Source organism: Sebastes umbrosus, chromosome 21 (assembly GCF_015220745.1).
Source record: "Sebastes umbrosus isolate fSebUmb1 chromosome 21, fSebUmb1.pri, whole genome shotgun sequence".
NCBI classification, from domain to species: domain Eukaryota; kingdom Metazoa; phylum Chordata; class Actinopteri; order Perciformes; family Sebastidae; genus Sebastes; species Sebastes umbrosus.
The window spans coordinates 15,668,831-15,684,533 of NC_051289.1; the positions used below are offsets into that span (position 1 = coordinate 15,668,831).

Sequence of the window (15,703 nt, forward strand, 5' to 3'; positions counted from 1 at the left end):
CTTATACACGCAGACTCATTGAGCTTACACCATGTCCCAGTGTGTCTGTGACAGTGAACCGTGATCAGGGTCAGCTGTCATAAATAATCAGTCATTGACAAGGCAGACGGAGACAACCAATAGGATTTTGGGATCAATGCACATTACTAAATCAGATTATCTCATCAATGTGAGATGTAAAATAGGATTAAATGATCAATGAGGGCGACGGTTCAACAGCTGAACCTCTTCAGGGTCTGGACCTCACAGTCCATTTGTCCGTTGTCACAGTAATAGTTAAATAAATGATCAGCGTTTAGTCCGACGCAGTTAGTAGTGCAGCCGAATTTTGATTCAGCGTAGTTTCCAATGCGGGATTATCTTCACTGATGTACAATTTGATGTTTTGTCACATTGGAGCAAAATCAGCTCAGGTCACAAACATTCAGATTAAGCTGGATTCAAGCCTTTAGATGAGATTAAATATTGCTGGTGCCAAAAAAGTGATTTGAAAATATCAAGGCCATATGTTGAAAATGGATTATATATAAATAGCTGAACAAACTAGAAGACTCACTATTTCTTTTGGATGAATTTATTCTCATTCTATTCATTAATTCTCTATAGTGCTTTTCCAACATTCATAAAAAAACAAGCTTTTTTTTTCTATAGGTGCAGTATATGACATAATAATGACGCTTTCCATTGATTTAGACTATACACACATACAACTTCATTCACTCGGCCCATTCAGGACCATTGCGTAATCATGTTATCACATACAGAAAGACGGCTTCCCCCCTTGACACGCACACACTTCCAGTAAGCCCTCTCACTCAGTCGCGTCTGTCCCTCAGTATCCCACAATCCCCCCCTGTTTGGTCTCAGCAGGTCATGCGTGCCACTCCAAACTCCAGGCTCACAACAGCTGGCTCCTCTTTGGCTAACTCGCTGTTGTATGTCCCTTCCAGCTCTCCGTAGCTCTGCTTCCTGCTCTCGGTGCCGCTGCTGCCCTCCACTGTCCGCTCCGTGTCGATGCTCTCCGTGGCCTCCTCGCCCATCTCCTCCTGCTCGTCCTCCTCCTCCTGTCGCTGCACTTCTTTGTGGTTGATGGGCGCCCCCAGAATGAGGGAGTCGGGACGTGGCGGGATGGCGTTGGAGTTGGAGCGCTGATCTCTGGTGGGAGGAGGTGCAGGGGGGTCAGAGTTCACGACGGGGGTCACGCCGAGCTGGTGGAGCCGCTGGACAGAGAGGGAGGGACGAGGCGACACAGAGGAAAGACGTTTTCATTCAAGAATTCAGAAAAGGCACTATGTAAATGCAGCCATTTACTTTTCACCTTTTGATCGTCATGCTCTGAATATGATGGCATATTTAAGGTTAATATTATCAGTTATCAGTTTGAATATTCAAAACGTGTATATAAGCTCTATAGAGAGAAATAGTGTGTGTCAACTCACATTCTCCAGTGCTCGCAATGTGCTCTCTGCCTTGCGGCCGTTCTCTCTCAGAGTTAGAACGGTTTTGAGAATAGACTGACGTGGGTGCATAGACCGATCAAACTGGTGGTACATATTCCTCCAGAACCTTGGAAACAAGAAACATACTTTAAGATGCCTTGTGGAATGACAGGGAGAATTGAAGAATGGCACGTTAAATATGTAACAACAGCAGGGAAAGGCTATACTGACTTGAAATGGTAGGGCAGAGTGGAAGGCTCCAGCACAGGGTGTGCTTCGGAGTACGCAAGGCTGTAGAACGGATTCAAGTAGTTCTGTTTTTCGCTCATTAGAAATGCCCACAGTGAGTGGGTCCGCTCTCTCAGCCTGGAAAAATAAAACAGCAGTTTGAGAAAACACATAACACATACATTTAAACACAGTCCGATGAGTTGATTGTTTAGGTTTTGAAAGATTGATCATGCTTTCACACACAGTATTGTCACAAGTGTCTCTATGTGTTCTATTAAAGAGAACACGTTTCATGTTTTATTGATTTCATTCATGCTTCCAGTGCAGTGATATATACAGTCAGTATAAGTGATTGAAAGCATTGCTTGCAACCTTTTCTGGGAAATTATTGTACTGAATAAATACAGACAGGGTGTGTCTGTTGCATGCGTGGTGTATTTGTCAGAACTATTCAAATTACAATCCTCAATTGTGTTTTGTTTCAGCCTGATACAACACAAGGACGTTGCCCAGGAAAATTAAGGTTTAAACAAACAGAGAGGCATCTGAATATCAATGTGGAGTATAGAGAGCATTATGCTTTACGTCATAGTCTGTGCAATAGAAGCGACACAAACGTGGGTGTGTGTGTGTGTGTGTTGGACTCACTGCAAGTCCTCTCTCTGTCTCTGATTGTTGCCGAGGAAGTTTCCATATTGACAGGAGTGGACGTGTTCATGGATCTGCAGCAGGAACCACTCGCTGAACTCAAAAGCCTATACGGAGAGGGTTATCGTTAAATAAATACAATAATCACACTGCACATTAGACACGTACGTCTGTGTTAATATGATGCAGGTGTTGCGTGGCTCCCACACTCCCACACACACACACACACCTGTGGGAACTGCTCAGTCAGCTGCCAGACACACTCCAGGAACTGAGTGAAGATAGGAGACACTTCCTTTGGATCCCCGTCCAACTGGTCACACCTAAAGGGTACACAATTCAAGAACTAAGTCGTATAAATGGTACACATGTGTACATATATCTAGAGATATAACTATTAAAGAACTAACTCAGTAGTATAAATGGTATATATGTAGTACATATATCTAGTAATATAACTATTAATTAACTAAGTAATAAGTATAAATGCTATACATGCAGTACATATATACCATTTATACTACTTAATTAGTTGGTATATATGTAGTACATATGGTACATATGTAACATATATAATATTAAAGAACTAACAAAGTAGTATAAATGGTGTATACATATGTAGTTCATATATCTAGTAATATAACTATTAAAGAACTAGTTAATTTATTTAAATGGCATATGTAGTATACAGTATATCTATATCTATATACAGTATAGTAATATAACTATTAAAGAACTAACTAAGTAGTATAAATAGTATATATGTAGTACATATGGTATATGTTATATATGAAGTACATATACTATTAAATAATTACCTAAGTAGTATAAATGGTATATATATATTATGTAGTACATATATCTAGTAATATAGGCATACAATATAATATATATAACTATGAAATAGAGAGCAGAACCCAACAGTGACTAAATCTTTAGGCTTATTTCATCCAGTTGAAACCTCACCTGTCAGCAAACTTGTGTCCAAAGGAGATCCAGTCTTTCTCTATCAATACCTAGAAGACAAGTGTGAGGAAAGAGCAAGTTTGAAGTAACTAGCAGAAGAGTATGTTCATATTCTTATCAGCTCTGTATTTCTTCTTTTCACTAGTTCCAAACTGTGTGTTTGTGGTTGGTACCATGAAGCCCTTGATGGTGCGGTAGTAAGGGTCCATAAGCAGCGACCCCAGTGAGCAGACCTGGGCTGTTCTGTCCCATCCGTCTGAACAATGAACCAAAACACTGGCTCCTTCCACTGTCACCGCCTGAGGTCAAGAGTGAAGACAGACAGCAGAGGATTGTGGCATTAAAAAAAGAAAAGAAAAAAGGAATAAAGCAGTCCTTGACAGTCACAGTCTATGATGGACTACTGGAGATGGTGATAGTGATGAGCAGTGAGGTTTAGGTCTCTAGATGGACCTTCAAGATTTAAAGAAGGAAGAGATGATATATCATAATTGTTGATTTAAACTTAAGGAATATGCTACATCCTACTTTCAGAGAATCACTTAAATATCCGGAATGAAAACAATGTTAATGTGCAACTAAAATCAAGGAGCAGGAAAGGGACTTTTTCTTTTACCTTGGCGAGAAAGATAGCTGCGTCTACAACAGCCTTGATGTGTCGCAGCCAGCCACAGCTCTCAAGGCCAACCAGGTGGTCACTCATGGACAGAGACCGAGTCCCAATCACTGAGAGACACATACATAAGACACAGAGTCATTTCAGATGAACTATTTACTGACTACTTTGTTTGAATAATCATAAAAGTGCCCTTTATAATCTGCAAAAAATGCAATGACATTTTTTATATGTGTGTGTTTAGCAACATGTGTTTAACCTTCTAGCAATTTCTGCAGGCTGGCCCTCATGACGTGGATGTTTTCAATGCCAACAAACTGGAATCGGATGTTGGAGTAGTTGTCCTCGTTCTCGTAGCCTTTACCTGCTGCTCGATTGGCCAGCGCGTTCAACTGCAGGACAGAAAACAAACACGTAAAAAAAAACGAAATAATTGCAAATCTACTCTGTTTTCAAACTGTTGTTATGTAGTGTTGAATCCAGTTATACATACAGCACATTTAAATCATTTCAAAAGAAGGTTTTTTGATTGGCTGTTACCTTTGGCCTAGTATCCATGACGTAGACGAATCGGCTGTTGTGATTGGCCTTGCTGATGGCCTGCAGCATGCTCTCATCCTCTAAGCATCGTGCACTGAACCCAGAGAGAGGCTGACTGCATCGACACACTGCTGCCTGTCAGGGTGAACAGAGTACAGTTATCACAATAAGGACACAAAGTACTAATGATAGATCATCAGCTAAAACTGGAACATTTAACCATTAATGATAGGTGTAATTATTAGGGATGCAACGATCCGACAATACCTTGGCTTTGATTATCGTCCAATACCAATACCAGTGTTTAATTAATAAGCTTTTTTTAATAAGGCTTTCTTTTATGTGTAAGGCATCATCAGGCTTGACTTAAACATTGCTTTCCTAACTTTATAAAACAAAATGTAACAAATAAATACATAGATACACATTTACTGAATTGTTATTTATGACTAAAACAATAAATTGTGCAACTTGGTAAAACATCTTCAAAATTAACAGGATTTAAAATTCCAGTGTAAATATTTTTAATGCACCAAGTTGCACATGTTGCCTGTCATTTTATACAGTGAGGTCAAATTTTCAAAAATGGTCTCAATACAATGAAATGGCTACTTTGGGGACTAACATCATCACACATTAATACAATTGGGCTCATTGGATCCACAAGAGTCTCAGCTTTACAGTCATACCCATATTATGCAATTCCAAAACTGTTTATGGACCCCAGTATGCAGAAATATTCAAATACACCATTTTTGAATAGGTGAAAATAACCCATTCAAAAGACTGCATGGTTTTTGCCCAAAACTGCATGTGATTATCATAAAGTGGGCATGTCTGATTGAACTATAATTTCACAACTACAGCTCCCATGACTCTGCCAAAGCATAACAATTATTTAATCTTTATCAAACTGACAACGAGTTCAAATTTCAAATTTAATCTATTTGTCATTTTACTATTTGGTGTGGATCATGGACAGAAAACAGCAGTATTGTTTTTCAGCTTTCCAATCCTTAATGGATAATTGATAATGACTAAGCCGTTTTGTGGTTTTTACATTCCGTAACCACTCCAGATGAAGTCACTGTGCCAAGCATGCATTGATTGAATGCAGTTCATTTGCCAAATCTTTGCTGAGAATCAGGTTTGTCCACATTGACACATGAAAAAAAAAGTAAGCGAAATAGAAAAACGGTGTGTGGGACACCTGCTCTATACTCAGATTTGTTTTACTAGAAAATCAGGAATCTTAAATAAATTGTTTCAGCAGTGTGTGTGTTGTTCCTTCCATTTTAATTACAAAATACATTTGTGTGAGTAGGTATACATAGATTGTGTTGATTATACATTTTTCATGCACCTACAGTGCTGTAAAATGTGTTTTACTGAGCTTTTGTTTAGTAGGGTCCAATGACAGCGATGTCAGTCCCGTTGATATTTTAGAACAACTACTATCCCGATTTCCCTGAAATGTCATGGGCTCAAGACAGTGATTGCTAATAATTTTGGTGATTCTCTGACTTTTCATCTACCATCAATGAAAGATCAAAATTTCCATCTGTACACAAAATATCAATGTACGCAGAGGACAATTATTTGCATGTTGGACACCCAGAGAGAGAGAGAGAGAGAGAGAGAGAGAGGGAGAGAGAGAGAGAGAGAAAGAGAGAGAGAGAGAGAGAGAGAGAGAGAGAGATTATGATTATGTTATGACAGTTACCTTCTTTTCTTGGTAGAAGTATGTGAGTACAGGAAAGCGTCCTTTGCTTCTGAACTTGGAACTCCCCACAATGATAGGCTTACTGGCTGTGATGGGAACATACAGGTCCCGTGGATATGTCTCACACACCTGGAAAACCAAACACAAAACACGCACACAAGACACAAATGATATTGGCAGGCGTTTCCTGGTTTGTGAGCACAAGTATTAGTATTACTATGAACTGTGAATCATGGTGCTGACAACCAAATCCAGTAGTCAATAGTTCAAAACAATAGAGGATTCTACCATAAAAAAGTATTGACTGGATTGAAGCTCTGCTTGTCTGTCATACTAGAGTTGGAGCTAACAGTGAAGCTCCAGCGCCCTCTTCTGGACATATGTGCATAATGCTTTCATAATGTTTGGTAATGTCTAGCTGGTTTTTCCAGGTGGTTACAGTATTAACAGATTCCCTAAAATAGCACCACACCCTGAGTTATAGCCAGTTTATTACAACATAGAGATGCCTTGCCTCATGTTTGAGCAGGCAAGCCTGGACAATTAATGTTATTAGGTCCGTCTGTGCTTTTCCTGGTATGACAAGTCAAAATATGTGCTGTGAAAAAGGACTATTATGTGACATCAACAAACTGCCTACTCCTTGGATTTTTTTATGGCACACAGAGACGGTGTCAAGGTTCAACATCAGTCAGCAAGTCCAGCTTTAACTGGGCAGAGTGCTTGCTGACTACCTATTTGGGAGCATTTTTTTTTTGTCTTTTACGTCATCATGTTCTGTAAATGGACAATATATCCTTCCAGTTACAAAACCCGTTGACATGATCTATGGTGTTTATCCATTTTGTCCTACCGTAAATTTGGGAGGATGTTAGGCTAATAAAAAAAAAGGTGTATTATTACATAAAAGTCTGGCCTACTGCAGATTTAACCACATCTTGGGCTGGCTGTGAAGCTTAACAAGACATACGATGAAACTGTAAAGACCATTGACTGTATATAAAGATGGATGACACGTCTCCGCTTCCTCCCACTGTACAGAAGTGAAGCCAAAATATCCCAGATACAGGATAAATGGGCAGTGGAGCCGCGGTAACGAGGTCTCCTACCTGAACCAATCACGGCTGCAGCTTGTCAGTGAGAGAGACTCACGGTTGCCAATCATGACGTCCACCCCCTTTTATAGCATCAAATAACTAATTAAAACCAAACTTCTCTGAAAAATTAACACTTGAACATACAGTACATCAGCATGATAAAAACTACCTAAATTTACGGAAACCATCTTTGGGGAAAAATGTATTTGACGGGTACTTTGACTTTTTAGCTTGGCCCATGTCCCATCCGCTAACATGGCGGAGGCCGGCTTTATGATCTGTACTGCAGCCAGCCACCAGGGGGCGATCCAGATGTTTTGGCTTCACTTTTGGGGAGCTGTCATGTCCATCCATCTTTATATACAGTCTATGGTAGAGACTATGTGCTTGTTCCTCTCCTTCTGAGCACACAAAAGAAGCAGTTATGACTGCAGCATCAGATGTAACAAAAGAAGCACCAGAAATTGCCAAAAGATCCCCCTCTGAGGAATTCCCACCAACAGTGTTTGGCACTTCAGATGAAAAACACTTTACAAGATACAGCCAACTATCTACCTTGTAGTCTCTGTTGACGTTTGTGAGCTGCCATTGGTCGCAGGGGACGCCCATCCTCTCAAACTCCGCCCCGAGGTCGATGATTTGCCATCCCTCCTCTCTCTGTTGGTCGTTCTGTTTGGGGTTGTAGGAGAACGCATAGAGCTCCTCGTAGGATACTGCACAAAGGAGAAGGAGATCATAGAAAAGAGCCTTAACAAAAACACAGACAGATAAAAACACAGATCTTAGACAAGACAAACTGGAAACCCACCAGGCCGTAGGAGACGCAGTAGCGAGCTGTAAATGTCGTGGCAATCTCTTTCTCTCTGTACCACAAAATGAACAAGCCGGAAGTTGCGACACTGGATGACCAGAGGGCAGCCTGTGGTGGTCAGGGAGAGCTTCTCCACAGACGCTATATGGTGATGCAAAATCTGCAGAGGAGGGGAGAAGTAAAGGAGTTGTTAGTTTCTATTTATTTACTTACTTATGTTCGAAGAAAAAAATACATATGAATTATTCAACAATTACAGGAGTATACTGTATAAAATAGAGTCTTTGTAAAAATGGGCCCACTAGAGGAAGCCTTCATGTCTACTGTAGCATTTGAATCTGATCTGTGAAGTAAATAAGAATGAGGAATAAATACAAATTTGGAATATTGAAAGGATGTGCAAGAACGGGTATTTTGAACAGAGGGAAGTTGCAAAAAAAGCTTGCAGTTTGCTCCACATTGCCACTTCATCATGAATTGCTTTAATGCCGTAAAGTACAGAGGGCATGAAGGGCAAATCACCATATTCAATGAGGGCATTTGGAATTCCACAGGGATTCCAACCATGGGAGATCATTAAGATGCACATTCATCAGCATTGGTAATGACCAGTGAAACACGCACGCACGCACGCACGCACACGCACACGCACACGCACACACACAATATACTGATCTCACCAGCTGTTGAGACAACAGCTGTTTAATATTTTATAAGACACAATGACATTGTAACAAACTCTCTCTCTGACCAACAGACTGGTTCTAAATTGCCTCCACAAATGTAGCTGGCACATGCTTAAAAGGAACCTACACCTCACACATACAGGACCAAATACACAAAAACACACAGTGTACAGTTGGAATATATTTCCTTTTCCCAGCACATAAAGCAGGAAGGATGGTGGGGAGGAGGTCGTGGCCCGGGATCTGCTCCACAAAGCATTTTAAACCACGTCAACCTTTCCAAAATGCAGACCAGCAAATGTGGCTATCTAAATACTGAGAGTTCTGTTTTCACTCCATCATATAACAGGATACAGCATAGTGTAGTATTTCTTCCATGCGTACCCCAACACAGCAATTGTGTTGCAATTACCAACATTAACAAAAGGCGACCATCAACAAATCAGGATGCCCTACTGACTGTTGCAGCCGGACATCAATAACCCAGTTCTCACACTGGAGGTGGAGGTGGAGGCAGAAAACACACCCTTCACATGCTCGCATAGAAGCCTCACCGGATACCTTACACTACTTCCTCTTACCAAACACAAGCTTGCATATTCTCTCCTTTTGCCCAACACAGCACCAATGCACGCACACACTCTCATCCGGTGACAGACTTCCTCGTGGTGGTCACGCTGAAATCGCTTTTTAAAATTGGCTGCAAATTCAGAGCAAAAGACGCGAGTTTCTGACAGCAGCAGCAGCAGCACTGATTTTGCGATAAGCTACTGGCAACATTACACTGCATGAGACGGCCTGCAGTGTGGGAGTGCATATATTAGTGCACACCAGAGTTAATTAATAGGCTATAAGCAAGTCCATATTGTCAAATGACGATCCTCAATTACCAACTGTGGTTATAATTGTACCATCCCACGTCTGATTTTTAGCAAATTGGCACCATCAGGTGATAATTCTGGAGCACATGGAGTAGTTACCCACGGGAGAAAGCACTATAGATGTCGTCCCTTTCTGCACCTAATCCTGCACTAATGTGGTAAACAACATTCAGCATGGTTAGCCTAACTGTAATAACCAAGGTAGGGCTGGGCAATATGACAATATATATGGTCAGAAATATATAAAAATGTCTAACGTATATATATCTTTTCTATTGCGATATAAGCTAGGTCAATATTTACAGTATTTATTTTCTCTCAATAATTTCACTTACTTGTTCATTTTGCATTCAAGCTCTTAAAATGAAAAAAAAAATACTCAGTGCTTTTCATTTGTCAAGTATTTCATTCACACAGGAGTATAGAAAAACGGGCGCTATTTCATAAAGACAACTTATTTATTGAATTACCAGAAAACATTGCAGTTTCCACCGAAACTAAACTCACCCAGATCTCCTGTGCGGCAGACGCTGAGTTGTTGGAGCTGCTCTCCACAAAGATGAGATGTGTAGCTGTGAGGTACAGTGTGCCATTTGTGGATTTGTTGCTGAAGCGATCCAACAGTCGCACCTGCTCCACCTGCGAACACACACAAACCAGTAATAACATTAATCAGCAGTTCAAGGTTCTTAAACATCTTCAGCTGGGTGTAAAGATATATACTGTACTGTATATATATACAGTATATAGGATATCCTGAAAAGAAGAAAGCTGGGATCTTGCTGACAGAAAATTACTGTAAGTGGCAGTTGGCACTGGCTCCAGCTGGCACGCCACCTAATCCCGACCACCTGGGCCTACCTTTCAGCTGCCAGCTCCATTAAAACGCGAGTCACAAATGATTTCTGGATATGGAAAGAAAGTCTAATTAAGGTATTGACTGAAGAATGTGACGAATGTGAAGTCAATGTGCATGAACCATCTGGTTTCTTCCCGGTTACTCAAAATGTATTCTCATATACTGCTGATGAGTAGCTTTGCAGTGCCCCAAACTCTTGCCCCACTCTGCTCGCAGTAAAACATTTACTCAAGTCACACATTTTGACATAGGAAGAAGGTCGTGGTCCACTACTAGCCGTAACAAACATGTTTTAATACCTCTAGTGGTCAGAAAGCCCATTCATAACCCCATTAAATAAGGTTTGGCAGAAAACCTCCAGTCCAGGATGTACTTCTTCATTAATGTATAATGCACATTACACTTTTTCAGTATCACCAAATACATATCACAGGCCTTCACAAGGTCTTTCCCAACATGACAGGCTTACTGTTGATGGACTTTGTGCCATTTGTAATAATGGAAGTTTAAAATACATGTTTTGCATTCCTCTTAAATCCCTTTCTAGCACTAAAATCCATTAGAATAAGATTTATCCTTATGTAAAAAGAAGAAAAACATGCTGATCTTTACTAGTGACATACACTCTGTGGTCAAAGCAGAAGGGTTATTTCGACAGTTAGCAGCGACAGCAGCAAAACAGTCCAAATCCATGATTCATCATATTAGCGGTTCTCTTGTTGACTCAGACATCCTCTCCTTTGTTTCCGTTCTCCTGCCGTTCTCAGATAAATGAGCCTATCTCTGTGTTCCAGCAACCAGCTGGACACAGCTCTGTCATACACAGAAGTTAGGTGCGTGTGTGAGTGAATGAGCGAGTTAGTCTCAAGTTGATGATGTTTACATTTTTAAACTAGCAATGCAATGTAATCTATGCTTCAAAGTACCTTAAATACAATATTCACCACATTGCACACTTTCTTTTTCACAAGTGTAGCGTCAACTGATTATTGAACTGACTATTTCTGAACCAAATGAAACGCCGAATGAAAACGTATGTTTGCTTTCCTGGGAAAGCAATAAAGCCTTTCTCGGCTGTTTTATTTAAGCAAACAACCGAGAACACTTGAGACAGTAGGGCCACACCCAGTCTGCAAGCAATCGCACCCACCCAGCATTCCCTTTATTCTATAGGCTATTATGTTATCAAAGAATCGTGTGCACTGTAATTGTAGTACTATCCTGGAGCCTCGACAATTAGGTCACGCTGCTCCCTAACGTGATGAAGAAAGATCACGTTTCATACACACCCTCACAATTGCACAATATTACACATACTAGATTATATTAAGTGTGGGCCTGAAGCATGTAGCTCACACTGTGAGCTACAGAGGCTTATGTAGGATACGTTTGAGCCAAGAGAAACTATACTACTACTTGCCTATGTATTCCAACATTCTGGATTTGAAGTAAACAATGATTATGAACGTAAAGTGCTGTCAGTCTCAGCTTTAATCTGAAGGTATGCATCTCCAGACTGGCTGAACAGTGTATTAACTGTAGCCCTTAATACAGAACTATGCACTGATAGCGATACCTGGGCTTTGGTTATCAGCCGATACCAAGTACCAATCCAATACTTTAATATGATATGAAATAATAGGATATTGAAATAGGATACTTTTATGTGTAAGGCAACATCAAGCATGACTTAAACCTTTCTTTCTTAACTTTGTAAAACAAAATGTAACAAATAATACTTGGATACAAATTTAGTAAATTGTTATTTATTATTAAAATAATAAATCGTACAAAAGGAACTTGGTAAAAAAAAATCTTCAAAATTAACTGAATAAAAATTCTAGTATACAATGTAAACGTAGAATTGAATTGTCACCGATATCTGAACTTTATTAACTGAACTGAATATCGAACTGCACTTTACTGTACACCAACTGTCTATCAGTACTACTCAGGTGTAATTCTCACTGTGCAATATCATTTTCCACTTGTGCAATTTTGTTAATAGTCTGTTTATTGTCAATACTGTATATACTGCTCCTTTTTTTTAATACTTCCTTCTATTTAAATGGTTCATATTTTGTTACACTTTGTTTAGCTCTTTTTTTACTGTGTTAGCTGATGCATCTTGTTTTTTGCACTATCCCCTTTGCTGCTGTACACTGCAAATTTCCCCACTGCGGGACTATTAAAAGAATATCTTATCTTATCTTATCCGATCCAGCTATTTGAGTCAGTATCGGCCTGATATCCGATCTGGTATCGGTGCATCCCTATAACCCCTCAACTTTATGGGCCAAAACATAATTTGCTTATTTATTTATCGTAAAAAATTCAGCATATTTAAAATCTGGCTGCAAATCCTCCTCCGTACGGCACCATTTTTGTGTGTGTAACATAAAAGGGGCTACCACTTGCATTTTGTTGTGAAACCCTGGTGTTGTAGAATGACAATACATGAACTTTGAACAATCAATCACTGTCTGAAGTATCCAACCCATATAGACATCACAATCCACTTGGTATCTTTTCAAGGGATGCTCCGCAAGGCCTGTACACTACATTGATCTTCAGTTTGTTTGAAAGCTTTTATTGCCTTCTGTCTGTCTGGGCTTCAGTAAGTGATTTGGGAGTCAGGTGGTTTGGTTTGGCCAGTCAACAGCATTCCTCAATTTTGGAAAAATACCAACCCCTTGGTTGTTTTGGTTGCATGTTCCCAGCCAACATGGTTATGTGGGCCCCACATGGGTTATGCTGGGGGGAAACTGGGTACCAAGTGGGTATGGGCCCAAAATGGGCATCTTATCTGGGGCCCACTTGGATCAACTAAGTAGGTCAGCCCATGTGGGCTACCCAAGTGGGTTCTAGGTGGGTCACTACTGGGAAATTAGTGCATGGGGGCCAACATGGAAACTGTGGACAAACCCACTTACAATCCATATTTCAGGCCATGTAGTCCCCATGTAGTTCCCAGATAGAACTTAAAGGGACTGTTTGTAACTTTTACATGTATAAATCTACCGGGTCGGTTTCCCATGCGCGCTCGCTTGTGGCTACGCTGTTCAGACAAGACTCTAACACAAACTACACGGAAGCACCAAAACCGCAAAGTTATATCTAGTGAAGCCCGTCTTGCAAAACAGTGTCAACTCTTCCTGCCCCAGCCCCCCGACCACGGCCAGAAGACACGGGGGAGACCGTAGCTTTGGTCTCCAGGGTCGGAGTCTCTGCTGTACTCATGCGCGCACACTACACACTGCAGAAGAGTTAGCAGCTCTGAGAATATTTAGTGAATGTACAGTGGACGTTTGGGCAGAAATAAATGCTGCAGCTCCTCCAGACCAACAGAGGCTTTCCGTGTCTTGTGAAGTGACGGGGCTCCCTAGAGAGAAACGTTATCGTCTCCGACCGGGTGCCGGTGTCTCCCCTGTTCCTGGTCTGGAGGCTGAGGCAGGAAAAGCCAACACTAGGACCAGATCTAAATCATGTTCATGGAGAGACCTTCGTCTGGTCAGCTAACATTACTGCCAAGAAGGTGAAATATAGAGTGATATTGTGGGTTTTAGCTGATGTGTGTCGCCTCACTGTTTTGAGCGATGCTCGTTCATGTCTATGTAGAGCGAGCAAGCGCGAGCTGACTTTCATTGACTTAACGGCCACAAGTGTCACTGTTAACAAGCATTTCTGAAAGTTACAAACAGTCCCTTTAAACCTGGGGCCGAGATGGGTTTTGGTTTATGTTGCCCAGATTGGGCCCACATAACACCCAGTGTACTCCTGCATGAAACCCACTAGGGCAATTGGCATGGGGCCATTATGGAACCAATGGACAATCCCATATAGGGCCCATTTTTCAGCCCATTTACTACCCAAATGGGCCCCACATACAGATGTTGGCTGGGTTTAGGATACCTGTCCAGATGTTTAAAAAAAAGGTGAAACTATATATATATATAAATAAAGGAGTCTTATAATAGTGATCAACCTGGGTGTGAACAGACATCCAGGTCAATAACATTATGTGTGATGACTCTATGTCAATGTGCCATATCATGCTTAATGCAATAATAGGGCGTGCATTGTAGTAAGTGAAGCCCAGCTAACAAACAAACAGCTCATTGATGCTCGTCACGTCTGACACTTCCAAGCTGCTGCTGGCGACACCTGCTAGTCCTCATGCTATTATACCCACAAACAGTTTAAAAAATGAATCTATGGTTAACGTGATCACACTAGATCATTACATTTATTCCCACAAGAAGAGGCCGAGCTTGCAGACTGTATCCCATCCATTTGCAAAACGAGCTAGAAATGTTAGCTTACCTTTGGTGTTCGGATGTGCTCCATTTCACCGAGTCCAGACAGCTGTCAGCAGGCTGCAGAAGCTTCACACGACGCCTCCCGCTGATAACTGTATCATTGGTAATGTGTTGGCTGCTCAAACTGCTGCACAAAACCGCCTGTACTTTGTTGGATATATGTTTATTGTCAATTATTTTTACTCCTCCATCCGCGTAAAGATCCGGGCATTCACGTCAACACTTCACGTTGCATGCTTTTCAAAGTAAAAGCACGACTTCAGGTATTTTAGACAATAAAATGTATACCACTCTATAAATTGTGTTTTGATTAAGCACAACTTCACTTCTTGGTAAAGTACACAATGTATGCATAATATATAATAGTATAATAGATAATAATGCACTATCCTCATTTTTAACAGTCTCTTCTGCACTATATTTACTTTTTTTAATAGTCGTGTATCACAGCTGTTACCCTGCACTATATTCAGTTTTAACAGTTTTACTTCATCTCCTTGTATTTTTATATCTGGTATATTTTTTTGTACTTTGTACTTTGCACTACTAACTTTTTTACTGCCTTTTTACTAACATGTTTTGCACTATGGAACTGTGATGCTGGAAACTTGAATTTCCCTCAGGATCAATAAAGTTACTATCTATCTATTTATCTATCTATCTATCTATCTATCTATCTATCTAACTATCTCTCTATCTATCTATCTATCTATCTATCTATCTATCTATCTATCTATCTATCTATACACTATAAGAAATAAGGCCTAATAATGCAGATGTTGCCTTAAAACCCCCTATTATTTCAGTTTATAATACAGCATATGGGGAAGTTGCCCACTTTACCCACTTTGCCTGGTTGGTAATCCAGCCTTGGATAAGGTAAGATT

At 40.5% G+C, this 15,703-nt stretch overlaps 1 protein-coding gene across 1 annotated transcript; it reads right to left on the reverse strand.

Moving 5' to 3' along the window:
* Positions 1-558: 558 nt before the first annotated feature.
* mtmr6 (myotubularin related protein 6) lies at positions 559-15,042 on the reverse strand. The gene is made up of 15 exons (XM_037756730.1): positions 14,821-15,042; positions 10,146-10,277; positions 8,069-8,231; positions 7,816-7,973; positions 6,164-6,292; positions 4,441-4,575; positions 4,160-4,292; positions 3,901-4,010; positions 3,458-3,583; positions 3,285-3,334; positions 2,548-2,641; positions 2,319-2,425; positions 1,671-1,805; positions 1,440-1,566; positions 559-1,220 (listed from the first exon to the last, which is right to left on the reverse strand). Exons 1-15 carry the CDS (start codon positions 14,842-14,844, stop codon positions 864-866), a joined length of 1,980 nt encoding a protein of 659 aa, XP_037612658.1. The 5' UTR covers positions 14,845-15,042; the 3' UTR covers positions 559-863.
* Positions 15,043-15,703: the final 661 nt, after the last annotated feature.

What these genes read in the sequence shown, in the direction of transcription:
- mtmr6 (XM_037756730.1), bottom strand. Translation starts at nt 14,844, where the DNA reads ATGGAGCACATCCGAACACCAAAG. An exon ending in GCACCATCAAGGGCTTCATG is followed by an intron (nt 3,335 to 3,457) that starts GTACCAACCACA and finishes CTTGTCTTCTAG; the next exon opens with GTATTGATAGAGAAAGACTG. An exon ending in TGACTGAGCAGTTCCCACAG is followed by an intron (nt 2,426 to 2,547) that starts GTGTGTGTGTGT and finishes CTCTCCGTATAG; the next exon opens with GCTTTTGAGTTCAGCGAGTG.